The following is a 23789-nucleotide window of genomic DNA, read 5'->3' as shown; positions in this document are numbered from 1 at the left end:
GCTTTTCCATCATTTTTGGAGGGACCTTTGAGGGTAGACTGTTCTGTCACAGAGAGGGCCAAGAGTCATCCTTTTGAAAACAGGCTACAGAAGTTGTCCCATTTAACAGCACACGAAAGTAGGCCGCCTTTGAAAACGGACCAGACCTCAGGAGACTTAACTAGTAAATAAAGGCTTGATAAAAGCAGGATCCATTTTTTTTATAGTTAGAAAGAAGAAATAACTAAGCCAAGACAAACAGTCATTGACAACATTGTCAAACCGCACCAGTGTTTAAGATTAACATGAAGACAACACATAGTTTTCCAGGGCAGACATGTGGACATGTCAGAGGACAGGTGTATTCAAAACCATTAATGATGGCTCCATTCCACTTAGGAGAGGCTCTGGTATTGTGCATGCCGACTCACTGAAATAGCTCACTGGGACACTTGATGGATTTAAGCCATAGTTAGATCTTAATGGCTCTATTCCTTAACTTAAGGTTATAAATATCACCTGAGCTTTTCCTACTATTACAAGTCAAGGTGTCTGCTTTGAAAAAGGTCCTTCCTTATGGTTCCTCACAAATCAAGCCAGATGCACACAAAAGCTAAGAAAGTAAGATAACGACATTCCAAAACAACCCGCTACGTTTAAAGCCATTTTGCACAACTGGATTGATCACAAAGTCTATGAATTTCTGTACAACCAGGACAGACGGCTGCAGCAACAATAAAATCCTTTCAGGCGAAGCCATGCAACGCTGATTAGCAGAGACTGTTTACTGTAAAATCCAAGGGCCGTTAGGTCTCCTGTGTAGGAGTTTGAAAGGCTTACTGCTACAGATAAATACCTACTGTCAAACACACAAAACACTCCGTTGCCTCTAAAGGCTGTCACATAAATCCCTCACTAGTAGTTTAAGGTTCAACCCTGAAGTGAAAGCATCGCTTATTACGTTTTACTAACAAAATTAGAGCCAGTCAAAGCAGCAACCGCACAATGCTCTACAGTTCCATTCGTTTCAGCTGCTATGGCTGTACAATGGGATAAATGTTAGCTCCAGGTTTAGTACACAGCCCCACTCCGGGGAAGGTGGAGGAGCATTCAGCGAGTGACAGACATCCCTCTTTAACCCCTCCCCCACTATGCTCACTTTTAAAACACTACCAGATAGGCGACACACACGAAAAAAACTAACTATCTGGGTGGTACATTCAGTCATCACAGTGACTGTAAAGAGCCTGCAGGCAGCTCCGGATTCCCAATCAGGCTGCAGGGACGTTCACTATATAAAGGCCATTACATTTGTGTAGACGAGGCAGGCTGTAAAACCTGATACAGAGCTGGCAGACTTTTAGTGGAGCACAGAGTTCATCTCATCCTTACATAATCTACTGGCTCCACACCTCTATCGCCACATATTGTGTATCTGGGAATTTTTCTACAATTCAAATAGAATTGATTTAAAATAAAAACATTTGAGAAATTTGACTCCAGGGGCAAACGGCAGAACCCTTTTTAGCTTTCCAAATCAACTTTGATTTTACATTAGCCGTAGAGTGTGAAACAATGGCCAAGGTTAAGCCTCGGCCACAGTGTGTGAATGGTTCCTGTACTATGTAAAAGTGTTTTGAGTAGTCATTAGGACTAGAAAAGCGCTTTATAAATACAGTCCATTGATTTTATAATTCAGAGGAGGTGGGTGGTTTGTTTTAAAAAAGTACAGGTAAAATTCTTTAATCAATTTAAAAAAAGAGAAACACTCGGAAATTACTTATTGCACCAATATACAGTACAACATAAGTCAGACAAACATTTGAGGCAGCTATAAACCAAAACGTCTTAAGGAAAACTGAAGAGGGTAACTAGGCAGACTTTCATTCAGCAGGGCAGGAGGACCTGTGCAGGCGGTGCAGAGAGTTGCTCGGGAGATGCTTCAGTACTTCATGTACACTAGTGTCTCGGTCCAAAGTTTGAGTCCAATTAGGAGAGTATGTGCACAGAATTCAGCTGTCAGGTTGCTATCCTATGTTGAGGAGGTATGAAAAGGCTAATCGGTGGGAGCACAGAAAGGAGCTGGGCTGCTAAAGAAAACACAACTGGAGCCGAGTAGATCAGAGGGGGAGGACAGCGTTTCCACAGAAAGTGATGAAGGACAGAGTTGGAGTTTCATTCTACAAAACAGTTATTTGGGCATCGTAAACCCAACAATGCAAGTAATACAGTTATGTGTGTGTGTAAGTAGTAGCTCGAGGTGGTGCAAAATTATGGCGACTATATCACTGTACACAAAGCCAGGTCCATTTAGAAATTGTTTTCTCCCAGTTTGGTAAGGAAGAACTTTTCTATCCTGCACAGAGCCCTGACCTCAATCATCCAACACCTTTGAGATGACCTGAGAGCCGACTGTGAGCCAGGCCAGCTACAAAAGGCAAGTCAGTGCAGCTGGGTTCAAAGATTTTGTGGAAAGCCTTGCCGGAATGTGGACTAGTCAGGCCACAGATGAATAGCCATGGTTACACAATCAACTATCCCATATAGGTGTTCAGCTGCATAATCTCAGCTCCTACGGTTATAACGGTCACATCCGACTAATGACTACAGAGATTGGAGGCCGTTCAGACAGGACTGAACCCAGCAGGCAAAAATTAAGCCGAGTGCGGCGCTGACCTGAGACATTAAAAAGAGTGGAAGAAGGATCAACCTCGGGAACCCACACAACTCAGCTGTCAGGATGAGACTACAAAGACACTTTGAAACAAAGAGAGGAGACAGAGCTGCAGCTGAGATGTGCAGCAGCAGTGTTGAGGCATGCCAAATAGACTGAGAAGAAAAAATAAAAAAAATAAAGAACTGGATCACAACACTAACTGACTCAGCTACTGTTCAACTGTCAGACTAACACAGACAGACAGCTGGGATTGTGGTTGCCATGGATACAGATAGTCAAGACTTGCAGAGGGAACACTAACACCAAGGAAACATGTTTGAGCTTCTGAGAAGCAGAGGAAAAAAGTAGGGAGTGACACTCTTTAAAAGCCAGTTCCACCCAAAGAATTAATTTAGTTTCTTAGAATTTATTCAGTGTTGGGAATTTCTTGTGAAAGCCCAACTCGTGAGCCTTTTCTTTTTCATCAATTATTTAGGAAGAGGCCCATTTGAGGCAGGCAGCTCAGTAAAGCGAAGTTGAAGTAGGGAGGAATGCACAGGATTGCCTCGCAGTATGTGTCCAGCAATTGAAATGCACACTTAAAACGATTGACAGATACACGTTTACCATGCGTTTGGTGGTTTAACCCGACCCATGTGTGTAAAATGTGTCCAGATTTACCCCTATGTATGGTCAAAAGTTTTTATTGAGTAATATTTTGAGCCGGCTCCACGTTCAAGCTAGAGGGAAAGACGACGTGAGAAACACAATGCACAAGGGCAACCATTGGTACCAACCAAGTCATACATTTAGTAAAATCTGCACTTATTTTGTTTTTGCGGTAATGTGTTCATGTTAGAGAAAAAAAAAAGTACATTTAATTTTTTGGGGGTAAATTCTCAATATAAACATTACCATTTTTAAATAATGCTTAAAGGACTCTTTGTAAAACAATTACAGCATTAGTTCTCTGGGAATTATTTATATCCCCAAAAATAAAAGTATTGTAAATACAAAACTCCTAACTTAGTCGATTTGGGAAATTAGTGGTGATAACCAAAATCAATGGGATGAGAAATTATGTATTGAAAATTGTAGCTTGTGTGTTGTATGTCCAATTTGTGCTCCTGGTTCAGGTGTAAACATGAGGCGTGTGGTGCGTGACTCACCAGGTCTGCAGCGTAAGCCGTCAGCAGCCAGCTCCTGTCCCTCTGGACACACACAGGTGTATTTGGGGGAGTGTTTGTTGATTTGTGGCGCGGGCAGACACATGTAGCTACAACCTCCGTTTGCACCTTTCTCTGCACACCAGTTAGGACCTGCACACATGAGTCAGTAGCTTTGAGTACTTTGACAAACACAAAAATGGACAATAGTTTTTGCTTCAATAGGAGATTAATGCAGCACTATAGAGAGGGAGAGGATCAATGTGTTGACAGCCCATCAGCAATAAAAGATGCAGATGCCGTTAAGCATCGAACTTTCCGGTTAATGCATGCCTAAAATACCCGGAGGTGCTCGTGTTAAGTCAGTGCTGGACAGGCTGATCTCTCACATTGCACAATAACGTCTTCACCAACCTCTTCGTCACATATTGGTTGACACATACACAAAAACATTTTAAATCTGGGCAGTCAGACCAATGTGAAGGACTTTAAGATATGTGATCAGGTCTACACCACCATGTGTTGTTTCAATCCTAAACAAAGAAAGGCCATTTACATTTTTTGTTTCACTTTGTCTGAGGAACGAGCTCAAAAATGTTAGTAAGAAGCCAGCTTTGACAGTTCAATATAAACATCAAATTCACAATTTAAATAAAAGGGCCACTTAATATCTTGTGTTCAATTGTATCACAGTCTTTTGCTCAGTTGGTATAAAATTATAAATGCCGACTCTTTAAAAGTTGAACTTTCAAGTTTAAATCCTCAACCTCCATCGGATGAACATTGTTTTGTCAAAAAGCAAAAGACCATTTGCTCTTTCCATGAATCAGTGGCCAGAAGACCTGTGTAAATTATGGCTGCACAATTCAAGCTAAAATGATAACCATCATTAGTACTCCCCGTACCTGAATCGCGTGTAGTTAGTAATTTCTGATTAACTCTCTCCATTAACCTTCATTAATGAACTGCAGCTACGGTTGGCAGAAAAAAAGTCTGCAACGTCAACTTGAGGTTGCTGTGATGTCACTTAGCCTACAGGACGGATGAACAGGATTTTCTGGCTCAATAGCCATTCCACAGCAATGTCCATCCTTCCCCTCCCAGCAGCTTCTTACCTGACAGCTGGATCAGCTCATGGTACACTATGATGTCTTGGGGGTCATTCAGGTTGCTGGCCAGCGTCACCACGTCTGAGCCCGAGAACTTGTTTGCGCCAAAGATGGCTTGATTTTCGCCATCTGTCCAGAAGACTCGATCCTGAAGAGAGAACAAAACATTAAAATTAAAAAAATACAGCTTATATTTGCATTAATAGCTAAAAGCTTGAGTGAACACTGAAGCTGTCTCTATAGAGGAAAAAAAAAAAAAAAGTAGCAGACTAGGCCCAAGTGCAGAACGCCACCTCTTAGTTGACTAAGGCCAAAATGGCCAATTACCCAACTAAGATTTAGTCATCGAGTCATTTACTTATTACTTATGCAACATTGTGCATCAGCCAGATAGCTGATGTAACCACTGACAACTGCTGTACCTTTGCACGTTGCAGGGACCATCTGTCAGTCAAATCAACATCTCCACTTGGATTTTGTGCCGATTTAATTGAGTCGCGATTCTCTTTAGCCTTGGTGGCTTTCACTGCTCATTAGAGCTCTAACAATACACCAGACCCAGGGTTTGGTTCGTTACGATTTTTTTTCCACCCACGATTTGATACAAACTTAATTTTTTGGGTTCTCAGTAAACTTAACACAACTTTTTTTCTACCACATGGCATTGTTTGGTCATTGATTACATCCCACTTTGCAACAGCTATACAACTGATACCTTATTTACTGATATTCATTTCAATATTGATCCACACCAAAGATTCTTTTGCATCTTAAAATAATGTTTCCAAAATCATTTCAGTAGTTCATTAAATAAATGGTAAATTAGCTAGTTAGCAGACCTGTCTTCTGCCTCAGTCTCCTAGCGCAGCAAGGCTTCTGTTGGGATGAGAGCCAACAGCCCCGAGGACATATCCACAGTCAGCCCCCAGCCAGCTAGCAGCCATCCACTATCATTACAACCCCGGGGACACAGTCAGCCCCCAGCCAGCTAGCAGCCATCCACTATCATTACAACCCCGAGGACACAGTCAGCCCCCAGCCAGCTAGCAGCCATCCACTATCATTACAACCCCGAGGACACATCCACAGTCAGCCCCCAGCCAGCTAGCAGCACTTTACTCCGGTGCCAAGGTCTCTTTTGTCAGTTTACTGACCAGTCGGTTGTTGGTGTATTTTCCATATAGTTACATCCCAACTGCTCATTATAACATGTTAATCCTGATTTACTCATGTTTATCCCCAAATACACGGAACTTCCTGTACAGCAGAATTTTTCCCTTGAAGCAGCTCCAAGGTTGCATATGATGACCCATTAGTTAGCTCACACTTCTATCATCTGGAAAAAGGAACACACAAAAATTGCATTTAAACTGTTACTCATTGTTCTACTGTTTGTAACACTGTGCACTACCCAGTGTTCAAACATGAGCTGCATCTTATGCACAAGTGTCTCCATGTGAATACATGTCATCCCTCTGGGTAAGAGCGAGTTAGCAGTTTTGTGAGTGGGTGTAGGTGAGAGAGACAGCAAGAGTGCCACATGCCCACGATTCTATAATCCAGATAGACTACATGTAAAAGAGACCTATACAGGCATATGCTAGATATGAGACTACAGGTTTTAACCAGCAGATATCATTGTTGATACTTGATGTTAGGAAACTACAGTTTTCAGATACAAAGCATGATCCACCAAGAGTACCGGCTTTCCATGGGTTTATCCCCTCACAAGAAAACGGCTGATATGAGAAAAATGTGTACTCACTAGAACGCAAATGGCAAGCTATTCTTAAGGTTTTAATTTTTAAATCTACGTAGATCATTTGTCACGGCAGCCAAAAAAGGAACACACATAGACTAGTAAATACAGACAACCGACGACAAACACATTGTCGTCACATTTGTAAGGCAGCCAGCAAAATACTTTGACTACATTGTACCAACACAGATTAATCCAAAAGGTTTGCCATGCTTACCTATACCGCAGTCTCTGAAAACATGAACGAAAAACTTTTTGGATTAAAGTGGGAGGGAGGACGGTAAACATGAAAGTGAAGGGAATTCAAAGTGAGCTGTGAATCTGCACAAAAATGTAGCTCAGCCACGATTCAGGACAGGCCATGGTACTAGCAACATAATGATGGTCCTAGTGTGATTAGCTAGAACTGGTGTTCTTTAGTATTTTACATATGTTGATTCCTGTTGTGAGAAACAAATACAATAACTTGAATGGTCAGAAGACAATAGACAACACCTCGTCTATATCAACGACTTTGTTCCGGTGCCGCCGGATATCCTTCCCCCCCCCCCCCCCCCATAACCTTCCGCTTTCTTTGTGTTGGAATATATGCAAACCACAGTTTACTGCTCCTCCGATCTCTGCAGGGTAAATCCAGACATCTAGCTAGACTATTGTCCATTCTAAGTTCTGTTGCACAGCATACGCCTTCCACCAAAACAAGTTCCTTCCTGAGGCTGTTTTGCAGAGGTGCTGTTGCTCCATCGAGCGCTTATCGCAGCCCAAGAGGAATGTGGTTGGTTTAAAGAACTGCCAATAAAGTAGAGCTTGTTTTTTGCCGCAGTGCTGCGGAGGAAGGTCTTGCTAGGAGAGACTAGACAACCCCTAAACAATTTTATCTTCACCAACTGACAGACTGGTTTCTGTTCAACTTGTTTCAATGACTGAAGCTCAGATGACAGTCATCTGTTTGCCACCTTTAGTTGGTCAGAGAAAAAAAAAAAGTTGAGTTGTGTGAAATGAGAATATAACAGCAGCAGTACCTCAAAAACTGTCAGAGCAAAGGGATGAGCCAGGTAGTCCAGAGACTGGAGTACTTTCTTTCTGTTGTCTCCATTCAGGTCAACACTACAGAGCATATGCAGCTTAGAGTCAACCCAGTACAACCGGCCTTTGATCAGATCTGGGGGGGGGGGGGGGGGGGGGGGGGGGGGGGGGGAGAGAGAAGAAACATCAGGTTGGGAAGAGGTGAGAGATTGGCAATGGAATAAATAAAAAAAGATAATAAATGAGAGAAAAGAAAAATGCAAACAAAAGAAAGGAGTGATTCAAGGGAGAAAAATAAAAGCGTGTTGCCAGGAAATTAGAACAGGGAGTTAAGGAACAGGGGGAACAAATGCAGGAGAGTACAGAAAGAAGATGAGGCATGGCAGGATGAGACAAGGAGTAAAAAGAAAAAAATTTAATCAATACAACATTTCATTAGGGACAAAATCAATGGCTTTCCCATAGTGTGCGGGATGCAAGCACAGGAAGAGAGAGACATTAACAAAGGAGAGTTTCATTACGTGATATGGTCAGGTGTTGAAGAAAATTGTTATTGTTAGGGAGAAATCCATAACATTTAAGTGGCAGATTAAATATAAAAACACTGCAAGGAAATAGTTTGTGCGCAAGCTGAAAGACAAGAGGAAAAAAAAAAAAAAAAAACTTAGTGTGTGAAAGACCGTACCCAGGGTGATTCCATTAGGCCACTGGATGTCTGTCGTCACCAGAACCTGTCTGTCCACTCCGTTCATACCAGATTTCTCAATCTTTGCTGGCTCGCCCCAGTCAGACCAGTACAGGAACCTATAGGCACAACACACACAGACCGAACAGTAAATGGAAATTGTCAAATGGAAATGAAAGATTTTCACCTGAAATCAAAACAAGCTTTGCACCCACCCCGACAGCGGATCTACAGCGATGGATGCCGGTTCTTTGAGGCCTCTGTTGAATAGAACTTTCTGCTTGGTTCCGTTGAAGTTGGCTACAGAAATGGTTTTGGTGCCAAGATCAGACCAGTACAAGTTCTTATAGATCCAGTCCACGGCGATTCCCACAGGAGTCTGGACGTTGTCAATCACTTTGCTGTGGACGCCGACATCCCCTCGTTTGTCCAGCAGAGTGCTGAGGCGGGAGAAAGAAAGATTTAAGAGTCATAGCCATCATGACCTTTACAATTAGTTGAATTTTCGCATGGCCACATTAGTTTAAAGGAACTTTTCCGAAAACAATCTAGGGCAATGAGAAACTTGCTTAAAAAAAATAAAATTAAAAAAAAAGTCTCAAAAGTTGAATGTCTAACCTTGCTATCACAACAAGCTCCTGTAAATTTCAGGCAAATATGGAGGCCTTACCTCAGTAAAAATAAGCGGTTCAGATGAATATACCCAAACTTGGGCTTAATGCTAACATCTTAGTTTAACATTAGCATGCTAACATTTGCTAATCAGCACTAAACACAAAGTCCAGCTGAGGATGATGGTAATGTCATTAGTTTTGCAGGCATTTGTCAAATAAAAATGACCTGATGATGGCACTAAATGAAATCAAGAGATTACCAAAATGATTACAGTTCATCCTGAGGGGGCCAGGGACGTGTGTACTAAATTTCATGGCAAGCTCTAAAATATGCTGAGACCTGCTTGTGGCACTACAAACGTGTCAGGGGGTCACTAAAGCTAGTAGGAATCCTCTCTCTTTTCGGACGGATTTAAAAAGATCTTAATCCATCCAGTAGTTGAGATGTTCAGGCTGGAACAAAGCGATGGACCACCTGACCAACATCGCCACCCCGAGAGACATGCCACACATGGCTAAAAAAAAAAAAAAAAAATTGGGATTCATGCTGTGGGACGCATGGACATGTACTCAACGTCATAGTGACCCATCCAACAGTTAGAGATGTTTCACTCTGAACTTAGCAATTAACTTTTCAACTAACAAAACTGCCATCTGTGAAACCACAAGACAAGTATGGCTACTAGACAGATAAATGTTTGTTTCAAGTTTAAAAAAAAAGAAAAAAAGATGCCCTTTGAAGAACAATCACTGTGGGTTGGTTGAAAGATTCACCACTGCTTTCATGCAGCCACCACGTAGATATATCATGTTAGAAAACAAGAAAATCTATTGGAATTTGAATGACAAAGTGGAATCGTATTTAAATGTCAAATCAGACGAGACTCTGCAACTTTTTTGTGTTAGTGGTGTTCCTTCACATGCTTCTGTGTGGCTGTATGGTGTGTGTAATCTACCTATAAATTGCCCTCTGGCCCAGGTCAGCCCAGAAGATAATCTGCTGGTTATAGTCTGCATCCAGAGCCACTGCATTCCTCTGCTGCTCTACAATCTGAGTGTACTCCTTCCTCTCCAGACCCAGGCGACGGATGTCACGTCGATTAGTGAAGATCAGGGAAGGCTCCTTACCTGAAGACAAGGAAGGCTTGGTTTATATATAAAAATATCCATCTATGGTATCTAACATCTTCACAATGTACCTCAGGTAGCTCTGTTACACCTGCTGATGCTGGATAGTTTCAAAAATATCACAGGGTCAAAACAAAGAAAACAATGTGGGAATTGTGATATGAATAACAGTTTATACGATTGGATGACAGAGCTTTAAGAGACAAAAAAAAGCAGGTCAGCCTATCTTCTTAACCAGTGGGGTATCCAAGAAAAGGCTCTCTTCTTTGAAAACTATATATTCTCTGACCAAAACTATAATTTAATCTTAACACAAAAAAAAAAAAAAAGACTTTGGAAGCCCGTGACTCATGACAGAGCATTGCAACAATTCTATGACAACCGATCATTTTCCAGGACATTTTGGTTGATTGGGTCTTTTTCCACAACGTGTTCATGACTAGAAAGCTGTATTATACTGTATACTCAAATGCCCATTTAGAGAATTCACCTATGTGGAGTAATACAACAAAAGGTCAAAATGTTTAGTTCATGTTCAGCCATTTGATATATTATCTGCCCACATAAATGGGTGGACTAAATATTGGAGACACCTCAGTACAACATGTTACAACGCAACAGCCTTTTCTCTACATTCAGTCAAGCCAGATGGTAGCCTGGTGTAGTTAACTGCTCTGCTTCTTGATCTTAAAGTAAAAGACCTCAAAACTTTGTCATCATCATTTCACTCTATTTAGAGTTTTTTTAAAGCAGAAATTAAGTATAAAAGCCTGCGACCCAAAGAAAAAACAGTTAACGTTTGGTGTAATACTTCCCCACTGTGGATCTTAAAAGATGAGTTGCACTGTATTCCCAGAGGTTGACTCACCAACAGCCTTGCAGACTCCGGTGGTCGGATCCATCTGGTAGCCGTTGTGGCATTCACACTTGTATCCACCCTTCAAGTTGATGCAGATCTGACTGCAGATGCCGGGGTTCACACACTCATTGATGTCTGCACACAGTGACAGACGAAGAGAAACGGGGGGGGGGATGAGAAAAAGAACACAGGTGGAGTACAGCTAGTATGTGACATGTTTAATTAATCAAGCCTGCTCAATGCTTGAAGTTGGGTAATCCAATATTTGCACACGGCTCTGCTACAAACACAAAGACCCTTTTTTAAAAACAATTACTTCTCCATTGATTGCTACTGGTGAGACTGTAAACCAATGTTAGCCTGGGATACACAAAGTGAAAATTAGACCGATGTTTTGCCAGGATTGTCTTTAACCAGATGCTCGCATCAGAATCAAATGTAAATACAGATTTTCAGGAGTTTAGTGGTTATTTTATACCTGGGAGTGTCTTAAGCGGCTGTTCAACCAGTGGGGTGCATTCCAGATGGGATTACACACATTTCTCAAAGTCCAAAGTGGTGCTTGGGGTAGAGATTTGCTCAATAATGAAACCGTGCCGGATTAGTACCTCCCTAACATAACCAAGAGGGGTTTTATTTTAATAAAAAACGCATCCAATCCCATTACACACTGAAACCTTCAGGAGGCCAGAAGTGCAAAATAAGAACATGGACCAGCCATGAGTCTGACATCTGAGTCACAACACCGGCCTACGGTATGTCCGACCCAGCCCGTTGGATTAGGGGTTTCTAAGAAAGACAAATTCAGTAACATCTTCAGTCTGACAGTCTCTCCAGTCTTGACGTTTTACTTCCAAACCATCCAGGAGAATAACCGAACACGGACATTGCAATTTGGGATTAATTTTGAACCCGATGAGGTTTAATACCGACAGTTATGTTTGATCTACTTTTTTTTTTTTTCTTTTTTAAATGAGGTGTAGTGCTGCCAAGAAACTGAACAACAATAAGTGGTAGTGTTTCGTCTCCTGAAAATTGTAGTGGAGCCCGAGTCCTAAATACCTGGTAATGTTGAAAATGCTGCCAATGTTTAAAAAAGGACTAAACTGGGTTCAGTGAATCATATGTCTGATCAATTAACTTACGTGTAGGAAACAAAATTTTACATGAAAAGACAGTTATTTACAACTAATGCTACAATGCTATAAAAGTGAGTGTTTTGACAATAAAAAAAGAAAAAGGTGATTTACCTTAGCAAATATTTCTTCGTATGGCTTGAATGTAAAGGTCACCTACCTCCACAGGTCTTGTGGTCTATGAGCTGAAGTCCCGGCGTGCAGTCACACTCGAAGCCGATCACCATGTCTTTGCAGATGTGAGAGCAGCCGCCATTGTTCATGAGACACTCGTTTAGATCTAAAGCACATGAAGAAAACAGGGCTTTGTTGAAGCTGGAGGAGCACAGTTCAATCATGCAAGCAAGGCACAGAAACCGTAAATACCAGTCTAAATAGTAATCCCGTCACACTCAGTTAATGGCTATAAAGAAAATGCAACAGATTGTTGGTATCATCCAGGAATTGACAGTTTAGACAGGAAGCAACGAGAGGGGTGATACAAAGATAAGTCTGAATTTATACCAGCGCTACTGAGGATGTTTAATATGCATACTTTAACTGTGAACATTGTTTTAAATGACATTTAGTGATGTCAGTTTGTGGGCCTGGTTAAGTCTGTAAGGCCAAAATAAAAACATTTAGACAACGTAACAATGAGTTCTTAGATTTCTTTACAAACCATCATTTCTCTTTGTTGCCATGCTCTTTGATGAGACGTTTCCCTCCCTCATTTGACAAAAGCACCAATACTTGAAACAAGATCATCATTACACTTAGTTATTTTATCCATTAAATTGAACATTAACATGATATGCTAATCTTTTTCTCTGATTGAAGTGTAGTACAATTCAGACTTCAGTATTCAGATTGTGGAAAGCATATTCACTTTTTCCGAGTTCTTTGATCCATGAAAGAGAATTATTTAGAAGCACTATCCATTTGCCCACACTGAAATGCAGGACTCATTAAAGCAGCATAAGGCGTGATTTCATACAGAAACCCACATATTATCAGCGTAAATCAATCTGCAACAGAGAGGAACGTCAACCTGATCAGGTTATAAGGTTTAGTAACATTGTGCCCGACAAGACGCCAGAAAGCTGCTAGCAGTCCCGACTGTAGGGAAGACAAGCTTTAGTTTCATTTACATGAGTTGTCTGCTGTGTTGATTCTGAGGATGCAGCTCATTGTTTAAGTGAAGAGATCAGTCAGATGAACCATGAACTCATTTTTCACATAAATTGAATGTTCTATAAAAAAACATCTTTAACATTTACAATGACAGCTGAAAATAACTACATTTTGTCAAGCTCCTATTTGGGGAGACCTAGACCGTATTCAAAGTACATACTACCAACAAATGCAGTATGACAGACTAAACCGATTGAGAAAATAAATTCTGCATTATGCTTCGGACCATCCAGTAGATTTTGTCAACACTCTAGTAAAAAAGTATGCTAGTATAGTAGTAGCAGTAATAACTAGTGTATTTATCAGAGAACAGACAAGAATCTGTAGAACCTTGAAAATAAATCAAATGTAGATTGTTTTTGGCTTTAGCTGATTTTCTTTGTTCTCCACTTACTGCATTCCTTGATGGGTTCGTCGCTCCAGTCGGGACAGTCTCGGGCCTTGTTGCACACTTTGCTCATCTCGATACACTCACCGCTGCGACACTTGAACTTCTCTGGTCCATTACACTGAGTCACTGGAGAGATGAACACAGTTTTACAAGTCCTTCTCTTAAGATGGATTGTTATTGTTCTCTTTCTATGTAAAGACACATGCCCACAGCATCTAACACAGCTCTCGGGCTTCAGGACAGCCTGAGGTGGAATGTTAAAATGGAAAATTCCTAAAAAAAAAAAAAGGATGCTTTTCTGCATCATCATAGTTCAGTACCCTGGCTTTGAGTGCATCTACACTATCTAGTCAGAAAGATTGAGAACTTAGTCCCAAATTCTTGACATGCTAATGAGACGGGGTTCTGTATTCTTAGACTGATAAATCACACCGTCTCCATTTGTGACCTTAAGTATAAGAGTATAACTAGACTGTAGGAATCATTTGTCATGCAAACTCCATGCCACAACTGTTAGGTGTCTGTTTTCTGGTACCAGTATTATCAGTGAATACATTCATTTTAAGACTTTTTGTATTTACCAAAAATAGTGGCCAACCTGAAAGTTCACCCCTTCACTTGCAAATTCCCTCGGGATAATTAAAAACAGTCATGTGTGAAGCTGCAAACACATGAGCACATACTGTTTTTGCAGTTGACTTCATCTGATCCATCGGCGCAGTCTCTGATGCCGTTACACTGTCTGCTGCCCAGGATACAGCTTCCGTCATCACATTTGAACTGATCCAGAACACACGAGCGTACAGCTGCCAAGGACACACATAAACCTGGATTACACAATCCATGCCAATCATTGGCTCAGTCACTTACTGACAATCTTTAGTATATCCGTAAAAAGGACAATAAACAAATTTAAATAGTTAAGAAATTCAAATCTGAGGCCCCAAAAATGAATGCCACTAGGATCTTAAATGCTCCTTTTTTAATGTGTTGACAGCCGGTCAGTACATACGACAGTTGGCTTCGTCGCTGCCGTCCTTGCAATCTGGGTCTCCGTCACACCTCCACTTCTTGTGAATACACTCTCCTGAACGACACTGCATCTCACTGGATGAACACTTGGCAGGCGGCGTCGGGTGACGGCCGCAACGAGACGGAGACTCATCTGACTGGTCCTGCAGTGGAAAGAGGCGAGAATTTGATAATGCATCGTATACAAGAAACAAGTCACTAAGCATGTTCATTTTGCCAGGCATGGTGACTTCCGGGATTCACTCTGAGCTTAAGAGGTGCGGGCAGGCGCATATTGTTACCGTCGGACAGAACCCGGCAAAGCCAACTAACCATCTGCTGGCTAAGCTAACCAACCATCTGCTGGCTAAGCTAACCAACCATCTGCTGGCTAAGCTAACCAACCATCTGCTGGCTAAGCTAACCAACCATCTGCTGGCTAAGCTAAACATTTACCATACAGACCTGAGTTGTATGAATCTTTTTGTAATTCTTGCAAATGAGCATATTTCTAAAAATAAACTGTCAAATTTGTCAAACTGGCAATTTTCTTATTTTTGGATGGTATGTCTTTTGGCTATAGCAACATTATACTCACAATTTTCCTTTAGAACATTTGGGAAACAGACTACAGCAACAATGACTGTTTTTTTAAAGCTGTAGGAAGCTTGCATAATCACAGATCTCATACACTTCACACAGAAAATAGTCTACTGGAAATTCCTGTAGCTGTTAACAAACGACACAGCAGTAGTTTGGTACAAACTGGAGTCCAAATGTCATATGGTGGCAGTTGTTGAAACTGCCTAGTGTGCCTTGCCTTTTTATTTTTGAAAATAGGAATTGTGCACATCCTAGCATTTGCAGCTACTTCTCTAGCATACAGACAAGCTAAGAATCCACAATCCAGCATGCAGTGCCCTGCTATACCTTTAACTACTACAAAACTACTTTTAGTCACCGTTTACTTTTATTTCAACTGGCCCTGACACCGCCAAAAAGAGCCTGGGTCTGTCCCAGGTTTCTGCCTAAAAGGAAGTTTTTTCTCACCACTGTCACATTGTTGCTTGCTCTGGAGGAAACTACTAGAACTGTTGAGTCCTAGTAAAAAGAGTGTGGTCTAGACCTACTCTCTGTAAAGTGTCTCGAGATAACTCTGGTTGTGAATTGATACTATAACTAAAATTGAATTAAGCTGTAGAAGGCTTTCTTTCCTTGTCAAAATACGTTCTTGCCTGACTAATGCCCACAAGTAATATGGTAATTTGAATGTTAATCTGACCAAATCCAGGTTCCCAAATATCGAAATTGTCTTGAAGACTGTTCAAGGAGATTACAATACAGTATTGGATTTTTCAAGAGATCTCCAGGCTTCAACCACCTTAAGGAGCACAAGTCATTAAAAGAGGATCCCAACAAAGACATTATAGAGACACGTCACAATTTCAACTTGTCCACAAGAGCAAAACCATTCATTGTTTTTGTATTACAAGAAGGGGCCTCATGTCAGTTTTGTCTGCAAAGCACAGAACATTTGTTAAAGGCCCTCTTATGCTTGTTGGCCCTTGCCCTTTTTATATCTTTGTTGTGATATTATAGGTTTATAAAGTAAAATAAATGTTTATAAAGTAAAATAGCTGATCCTGACACTCAGTTTGCTCGTTATGTGTGCAGCAAGCGTTTTCCACCAAGTTCAAGATCTTAACATCCATTTCAGGCAAACTATTTATAAAATGCTTTCATAAGTGACGCTAAGGCATGTTGCCAGTGTGCAACTTGTGTTATAGTGGAATGTAGATAAAGAAAGCTATGCAGTGCATTAGCTTGCTAACTCCTAGTATCTTATCAAAAGCAAACTATTCCACTCTGGTAGACATAGGTTGATCAAATATTTCATTTTACATGCATAAAATAATGCTTTTAGCTAGCTACAGTCCTGGCTAATGTTTCAGCCCTTGGTTGCATATTGTGGCACTGAGTGTTTTCCACTCAGTTGGGTGTGGATGTCAGAGTATGATGCAATGTGCCCCGTCTACACTGACTCTACACCCACGTTGTTTGAATGACAGTTGATCTGGGGGATGTGCAGGGCAGAAATGCCAGCGCTTCAAGACTCTGCTCTCAGATGTTTATCCCTTTAATTAGCATCAAAACTGGGCAATCAGACCGAATGGCCTCAAGAGGAGCAGCAGGAGCAGTTTCTCAAACTTTCATCATTTCAGCAACTCATGCAGGAGCAGATTATTAGAGTGTGAGAATGTATGGGTTTGTCTGAAGCTCCATAACTGTTAACACCAACACAGGACTGGCTGGGTGTGAGAGCAGAAGCAGAGTTAATACAATGGCTATCCCAATGAACACAGTACTTTATAGATTGGTGGATGTAAGAGTTAGCATCAGTTTTCTCATTTTGCCATTAGGCAGTCAGTGATAACCACACAGCCAATTAGCAAGGAACAGGCAAATTGCCGACTCAGTGGAACTTGTTCCGCCATGTGAGGAAACGTGTTAGGACTGTCGATGTGTGCGTGTGTCAGAGAGTTAGTGAGAAGGGCAGGTCAATAACCGCAGGGCGTTGTGAAAATTTAACTTGCAGAACAGGTGTGTGTAATGTTTTTGTGGAGGGAAATCATACCGTTTATTAAAGTGCAGTCCACTACATGACATACCCATGGGCCTGTTGCTGCTTCATGGCATCTTTTACAGTTGCTAAAGTTGCTTGATTTGTCACTATTTTTTTTTTAAGCTGCTCCACTGCGTTTTCACAAGCAAGGATTGTTTGAAGACACAGGAGGCTCCTCAAAAAAAACAAAAAAGGCAGGTTGATGCTGAATAACTGGTACAAAGTAGAGGTGGCGGATTGGGACGCAGAATGTATTTCCGTAATTACCAACATTTGGGCAACAACAATTTTAAAACGTGCGCTAATGAGAATGATGGCAGTCCTGCCCACTGATGGGCAGTCTCCACTGGTCACAGGCCAGTGGGGACTGCCCACTGATGGGCACATCTGATGAGAACATCTGGTTTTAATTTGGAGCGGTGCAGTTTTTTGTATTGCAACAATCATGTCTACAGCAAAGAAGTAGACTTGTGCTCCTTTCCACAGCTCATCCGTGACATCCACTCCCATATTATCTTGCCATGCCACTCTAACCAGTGGTTACTGTCAAACATCCAATCAGGATTGTCAGACTGACCAAATACGCAGCAATTAATTGCACGATTCAAAAGGGCATTCCACCAAGGCATGACTGGAATTCATATACTATCCAGGCCAGGTAAAACTGGCTTGCCAAACTCCTGCTAAGTCACTGTCTGATGGTGCAGGAATAAAAATCTCCAATTAATTCTTGTCCACAACTTGTAACCCGTTTTTAAGAATGCGTGCGTATGTGGCATCGTACCTGGCAGTCAACGTCGTCGTCACACACCCAGCTGGCCGGGATGCACGATGAGTTTCCACACTGGAACTCACTGGGGCCGCAGGACGACGGTGCGCACTCCACCTCATCTGAGCCGTCGCCACAGTCGTCCTCACCATTACAGACAAAGTTCCGGGAGATGCAGCGGCCGCTGGCGCACGTGAACTCATTTGGAGCACAGGTGATGTTACCTGGAGGCAGTTGGGGGGGGGGGGTGGACAGGAAGCAAATAGAACACTGAGAACAGCTAAGTGCAGCAAACGTTTTTCACCAAATTAAAGACCTAAATGTCCATATCAGGCAGTTTGTCTTTTCACTTTATTCTTAAGTTAAACTAAAGCATACTGACCGTGTGCAACTTCTGTAATAGTGGAATATGGCTAAATCAGAAATCTACGCAGTTCAAGATCATTGAAGTTTTATCTGACTATTAGCAATTTCGAGAAATAACGTTAAAGTCTAGATATTCATCCTGAATACAAGTTAGTTAAACCATTTCCAGGACTCCATTCACTGTCATTACATTTTTTACACAAGTGTGGCACTTTCCGGATGGAAGGTAGGTCATTTTAAAACAGAACTTGGTACTTTTAAGTTTGGACATTTGGGCTGCATCTACAACATACAGAAGAGGATTAGGGCCACTGGTGAAATTTTTCTCAGAATTCTGACTTTATTCTCAGAATTCTGAGGGGGAAAAAAAGTCAGAATTCTGAGAATAAAGTCAGAATTCATACATTTTTCACCAGTGGCCCCAATACTCTTCCGTAACAACACATGCAAAACTGCTGCCGCTCTTTTTTTATAAAGAGGTGTCCTTTTGTCCTATGAAACTACCCATACAGTATCATTAAAAGGGGACATAAGGCTGGCATCACTAGTTAGGGGGTTAAGCCACACTATTTCCTATCCACTTAAAGTGGACACAAATCAACTAGACATCCATGCAATCTTCACCGACAAACATTTGCAGTAGAATGGGTTACATTTAAGCTCAACAATGTGATGCCTTCACAGGATAAAAACAGGATGGCCTAGCAATGACACACTAGCCTGAGACATGCACAACTCCAAGAAGAAAAATAATGCAAAGCACACTTCAGTAGGCTGGTCAAGTATTGGAAATGTGTTCACCATTTGAAAATCTAAGGAAAGTATTGGGTGTGGCAGATGCCAGGACACCACCATCAGCAAACTGTAAATAGGAGGAAAAACAATGCCCTAAACTATGAAGGCCAAACTATGAAAATCCGCTCCAATTAAAAGAAATCAAATACAACAACTTACAATTACATAGACAAAAGTACACTTCTAACTTTGTGGCAGAAGCTTGTGTTGGACCCTTTTCTGTTTTAACATGAAAAGAACTGAATGCGGAGAGAAAAGAAAATTCAGTGTTGGACCTTACTAAGGCATTTCCTTCCTTAAAGTTTTTGTATTTCAAATCCAGCATAATTTACATTCATGTATTACCGGCACTAATGTGTGTCCTTGTGCACAAGTGAAGAGCCCTACGCAGGGCCCTTTGGTGCTTGCCATCCCCTCGCTCCCCACTTTCCGTAAAGGTCTTTAGATATTGATTGACATGGGCCTGTGGCAGCTCACTTTAAGAGGTGTGTGTAGTTTACTATGCACCAAACAAGAGGTCGGAGTACTCTGCTCTCTTGGAGACCCTGAATTGAGTCCCGTATGGGCCTCCAGTGTCAACAGATCACCATATGGTGGCAAATTGAGTCAAGGGGCAGGGAAAGACTCTGGACAGATCTGGTAAACCCAAGCGGGTAAATTGGGAACGTCTGGAGGAGGCCCCCTGTCCGCCAGACTTTCAACTCACACCTCCGGCGGAACTTTTCGTGCATCCCTGGGGAGGATGGGGGGCATCAAACCTGAGTGGTCAATGTTCAAAGTTTTTATTGCTAAAGCTGCAGCGGAGAGCCGTGGTCTTAGGCGCATCAAGGGGCAGTAACCCACAAACAACCTGGGTGACAGGTGTCAGGGAAGCAGTCCAACTGAAAGAGTTTCTGGGATATCTTATCCCAGAGGAAGTTGCAAGGTACCAAGGTGCTTTTTCCATCCCACTCCCCTTCTCTCTCCCTAGCTCTTTTAATCTTTTGTTGAAAGCAAGTGATGGAACTTTCTCAGAGATGCTTTTAAAAAATATTCTATGCTATTAATTTTCATTTACATGTGTTGCAGCTGTATGTCTGTAGAACTTCAACATAAGAATGTAGCATAATATGGATGCCATGCCGTTATAAATAGCCTATGTGACAACATTTGTTTTGGTTAAAATAAACAAATAATCGTGAGAATAATCGTGATCAAAATAATCATTAACATAATGTTGGCCATAATCGTGTAGCCCTACACTGCAGTAAAACATTCCAGTACAAATGAATAAAAATCTTCCACTCTTCCGATATAACTAATCCTAATCAGCCTAGTACTCTCAATACTGGGACGATATAGATTAAACCCATTCATTGAAGTGATTAACATCTTCAATCGTCAGCAGAAATGTCAAATCAAATTTGAATCATTACTCAACTTATTATCTGTCAATTTGGTTTGGCACATAAGTCTTTCTACTGGTATGTCTCACTCAGGCTTGGGGATGCCTAAAGATCCCCCAGGAAGAGCTGCGTTGCTCAGCCTGCTGCCACAGCAACTCGGCCCCTGATAAGCATGAGAAATTGGACAGACAGATTAAATGTACCAGCGTGCTACAGGCTTCATTAGCGTTTGTCAGATCCAATTATTTTAGTTTACATTCTATTATTGTCCAGGCAGAGCATCATGATCTTTTGAAAAGGCTGTTAGTGTGTTTACGCTGCACAGTGTTTAGGATAAACAGCTGGAAGATGAGGAGTAATTGATACACACATCCATTAAATGGTTTCAGTGCTAGAGCGGGTAAAACACAAGTATTACGATTTGAAACCCTTCCGAAAAGATGCATAATTGCACTTCAGGTCACAGCAGCATAAACTTTGAAGTCTGACTTTACCTAACCCACAAAAGCATCCCAGTTCCACCATTTGGAGAGGAGGTGAAGGTTTATTCCGTTTAAAGACACCTACAGTATATGGAGCCTGGATCCAATGCATCGACAATTAAGTACCGTGGGAAAAATAATTTCTGTTGATTACATCACTCCTTTCAGCTAAATGCAATATCCCTTACTACAAGCCTACAAAATTCAAAACATTTAAGTCCAAATGCAGGGATTAACTAAAGTGAGTCGAGAAGTTAATTTTACCTTGTTGTGTATTCAAAAGAAGATGACCTAAATGCTGTGTCCACTTACCGCAGTTGACCTCGTCCTCTCCATTGTCACAGTCCTTCTCTCCGTCACATTTCCAGAAGATGGGGATACACTGAGTGGAGCCTGCTCCGCAGCTAAACTCGTTCACACGACATGTCCTCATGTCTGCATGGACAAAACACAAACAGTTAGAATTAAGTTGTTAAATTAATCTAACTGTTAAGATAATCTGCATATTTGGGACTTCAAGCCTTTCCAATTCTGATTTTGAGCTAAGCTCTATCTTGGGATTTCTTGTACAAGTGCACAGACACATACCCTAGGGCAATTTTACAGCAGCCACATTGACCTAAAAAAATAAAGAAAATAAAAGGTAACGCCTTGCGGCCACAGTGGCCTTGCTGGTACTGCTCTAGCCGATTTCACGTCAACACCTCTGCCGCCTTCCTGTCAATACTGTTTAGGCTCTTTGTCGAGACAAAGAAATATGTACATGCGTTCTGGTACAGAATAGTGTATGTGGTCATCACAGCTGCAGTGGCTACTTGCTGCCTACATAACAGCAAGCCCAAAAATAAATGATGAAACAATAACGGACTTCGGTGCTAGAATAGTGGGCCCATCTTGTTTGTAATGTCGGCTGGAGGTTAAACTCTAGATCTTCTGGCATCATTAACATCCACTTTTATCACAGCAAGCATTCACATTTACTCCAAACTGCTTGTTTCCATCAAATTTCAGCTTCAAGACCTGGCTGATCTGTGCAATCTTCCACCGTGGAGGGAGATAACAAGCACTGTGGCAGAGAAAAATCAGATTGTACTGTGGTAAGTGCTGCTCAGTGGAGCAGTAGAGGAAGGTGAATTGAAAAGTGGCTTGTGTGAATTATTGACTACGAGGATGCAGTTTTGTTGATAAGCCAAGTAACACTACGCTGCCATATTTCTGAATCCAGTTTTGTGTTGTGCATTTCTCAGCATCACCTTCAGGTCAATGCATAACTATTAAGTTGTTAAATGTCCCATAACGTGAAAATGCCACTGAGGTTTTTTTACATTAATGAGTTCCCCCATCCTGCTTATGGCCCCCCAGTGGCTAGAAATGGCCAAGGGTGTAAACCCAGCCCTGGGTATCCTGCTCTGCCTTTGACAAAAGGAAATCTCAGATGGGCTGATCTGGAATCTTGCTTCTTATGAGGTCAGAAAGGCTGAACACACTAACCTGATGGCAGCCAGGAGCTACAAGCTGGATCAAGACCCAGCGGTTTACCGTGTTACCGCCCAACCCTACCCCTGAACCAGACATCTGAGACCCGATGACAGCGTGTTTAGCCATCTCAGGGATCATAGGATCTGCCGCTGCAGATTTGGCCTAGCGCCGTTTAGTTGTACATATAGCATTGTCTGTATCGTGTTTTCCTTTTTTTTTTTAAATATAAAATACATTACAGCCCTCTGCTGGCACAGAGAGTGCCAGCAGAGGGAGAGAGTTTTTCAAGCAGCAATACCACAGTCCAAGCAATGGTTTTTTTTCATGGAAACTGCACTAGGTCTTACTTTTAGGGTTTTTAAGGATTAATTCAGTTTTAGGAAAAGGACAAATTAATAATGAGCATAATGATGATTTGGTTATGGTGATATAACCAAAAAAAAAAAGTAAAAACGCCAGAATTGGCCAAATGGCACTGAACAGAACAACTGGTAACTATGGTTGTCCTTTCGTGATATTTTTCCATTTAGAAATTTAAAAAAAACTGAGTGTGACAACTCAGTGTGAGTCTGTAAGTGAAACCAAGTCACCTAAAACCCAGGTTCTAATTTGAGATAATAGAGAACTGAAATCATTTTAAAATTATTGATTAAGTTAAAAGCTGCAGCTGACTTCCTTAGGTCATCAATGTTGCAATACAGACAAACACAGCACCTTTACAGACAAATTGCCTGGAGACGTACAACCCCCCCCCCCCACACACACACACTTTAGATTCCATTGCCTGCTGCCAAGTCATGCGTAACAGCTGGTCAAACAGCACAGTTATAACAGCTATAGTAGTTGGGTTGAACAGCACGTACACCACTGTGGCTATTACTGGAACTTAACACAACCCTTTAACACTAACACACACACACACACACTTGACCTTTTGTTGACCAGACTTCCTAGTGGAAAATGTGCTGACAGGTTGACCACAGTTTTCTTTAACTTAATTATCAGACCAATTGTTTTGATAATTAAGTTCAGAATTCATTCATGTATTTGAACCCAAAAATACTATGTTTGTAATAATTTCAGCTTCAAACCGTTTACTTAACAGTTTTAAGTATAAATAATTAGTAAATAGTGTATTGTTAAGGTCCATCTATTTTCATTGTCCAACAGGATTGCACAAGCAGAATATAAACCTTAA

General features: G+C 41.4%; 1 protein-coding gene across 1 annotated transcript in view; it reads right to left on the bottom strand.

The window, feature by feature from the left end:
- The window catches only part of vldlr (very low density lipoprotein receptor), a 41661-nt gene that overhangs the window by 5730 nt on the left and 12142 nt on the right, over positions 1–23789 (bottom strand). Inside the window, exons 4-16 of the mRNA XM_034896284.1 lie at positions 21425–21547; positions 18100–18308; positions 14694–14856; positions 14365–14487; positions 13685–13807; positions 12278–12397; positions 10991–11116; positions 9951–10122; positions 8596–8820; positions 8381–8499; positions 7692–7831; positions 4917–5058; positions 3805–3954 (exon numbers count right to left, since the gene is read on the bottom strand). Of these exons, the coding sequence (XP_034752175.1) occupies positions 3805–3954; positions 4917–5058; positions 7692–7831; positions 8381–8499; positions 8596–8820; positions 9951–10122; positions 10991–11116; positions 12278–12397; positions 13685–13807; positions 14365–14487; positions 14694–14856; positions 18100–18308; positions 21425–21547 (1935 nt within the window). The remainder of the gene's footprint in view (positions 1–3804; positions 3955–4916; positions 5059–7691; positions 7832–8380; positions 8500–8595; positions 8821–9950; positions 10123–10990; positions 11117–12277; positions 12398–13684; positions 13808–14364; positions 14488–14693; positions 14857–18099; positions 18309–21424; positions 21548–23789) is intronic.

The sequence above is a fragment of the Etheostoma cragini genome, chromosome 16 (assembly GCF_013103735.1).
Source record: "Etheostoma cragini isolate CJK2018 chromosome 16, CSU_Ecrag_1.0, whole genome shotgun sequence".
In the NCBI taxonomy this organism is placed as follows: domain Eukaryota; kingdom Metazoa; phylum Chordata; class Actinopteri; order Perciformes; family Percidae; genus Etheostoma; species Etheostoma cragini.
Note: the sequence above shows the minus strand (reverse complement) of the source record. Positions and strands in the feature narration are given on the sequence as shown.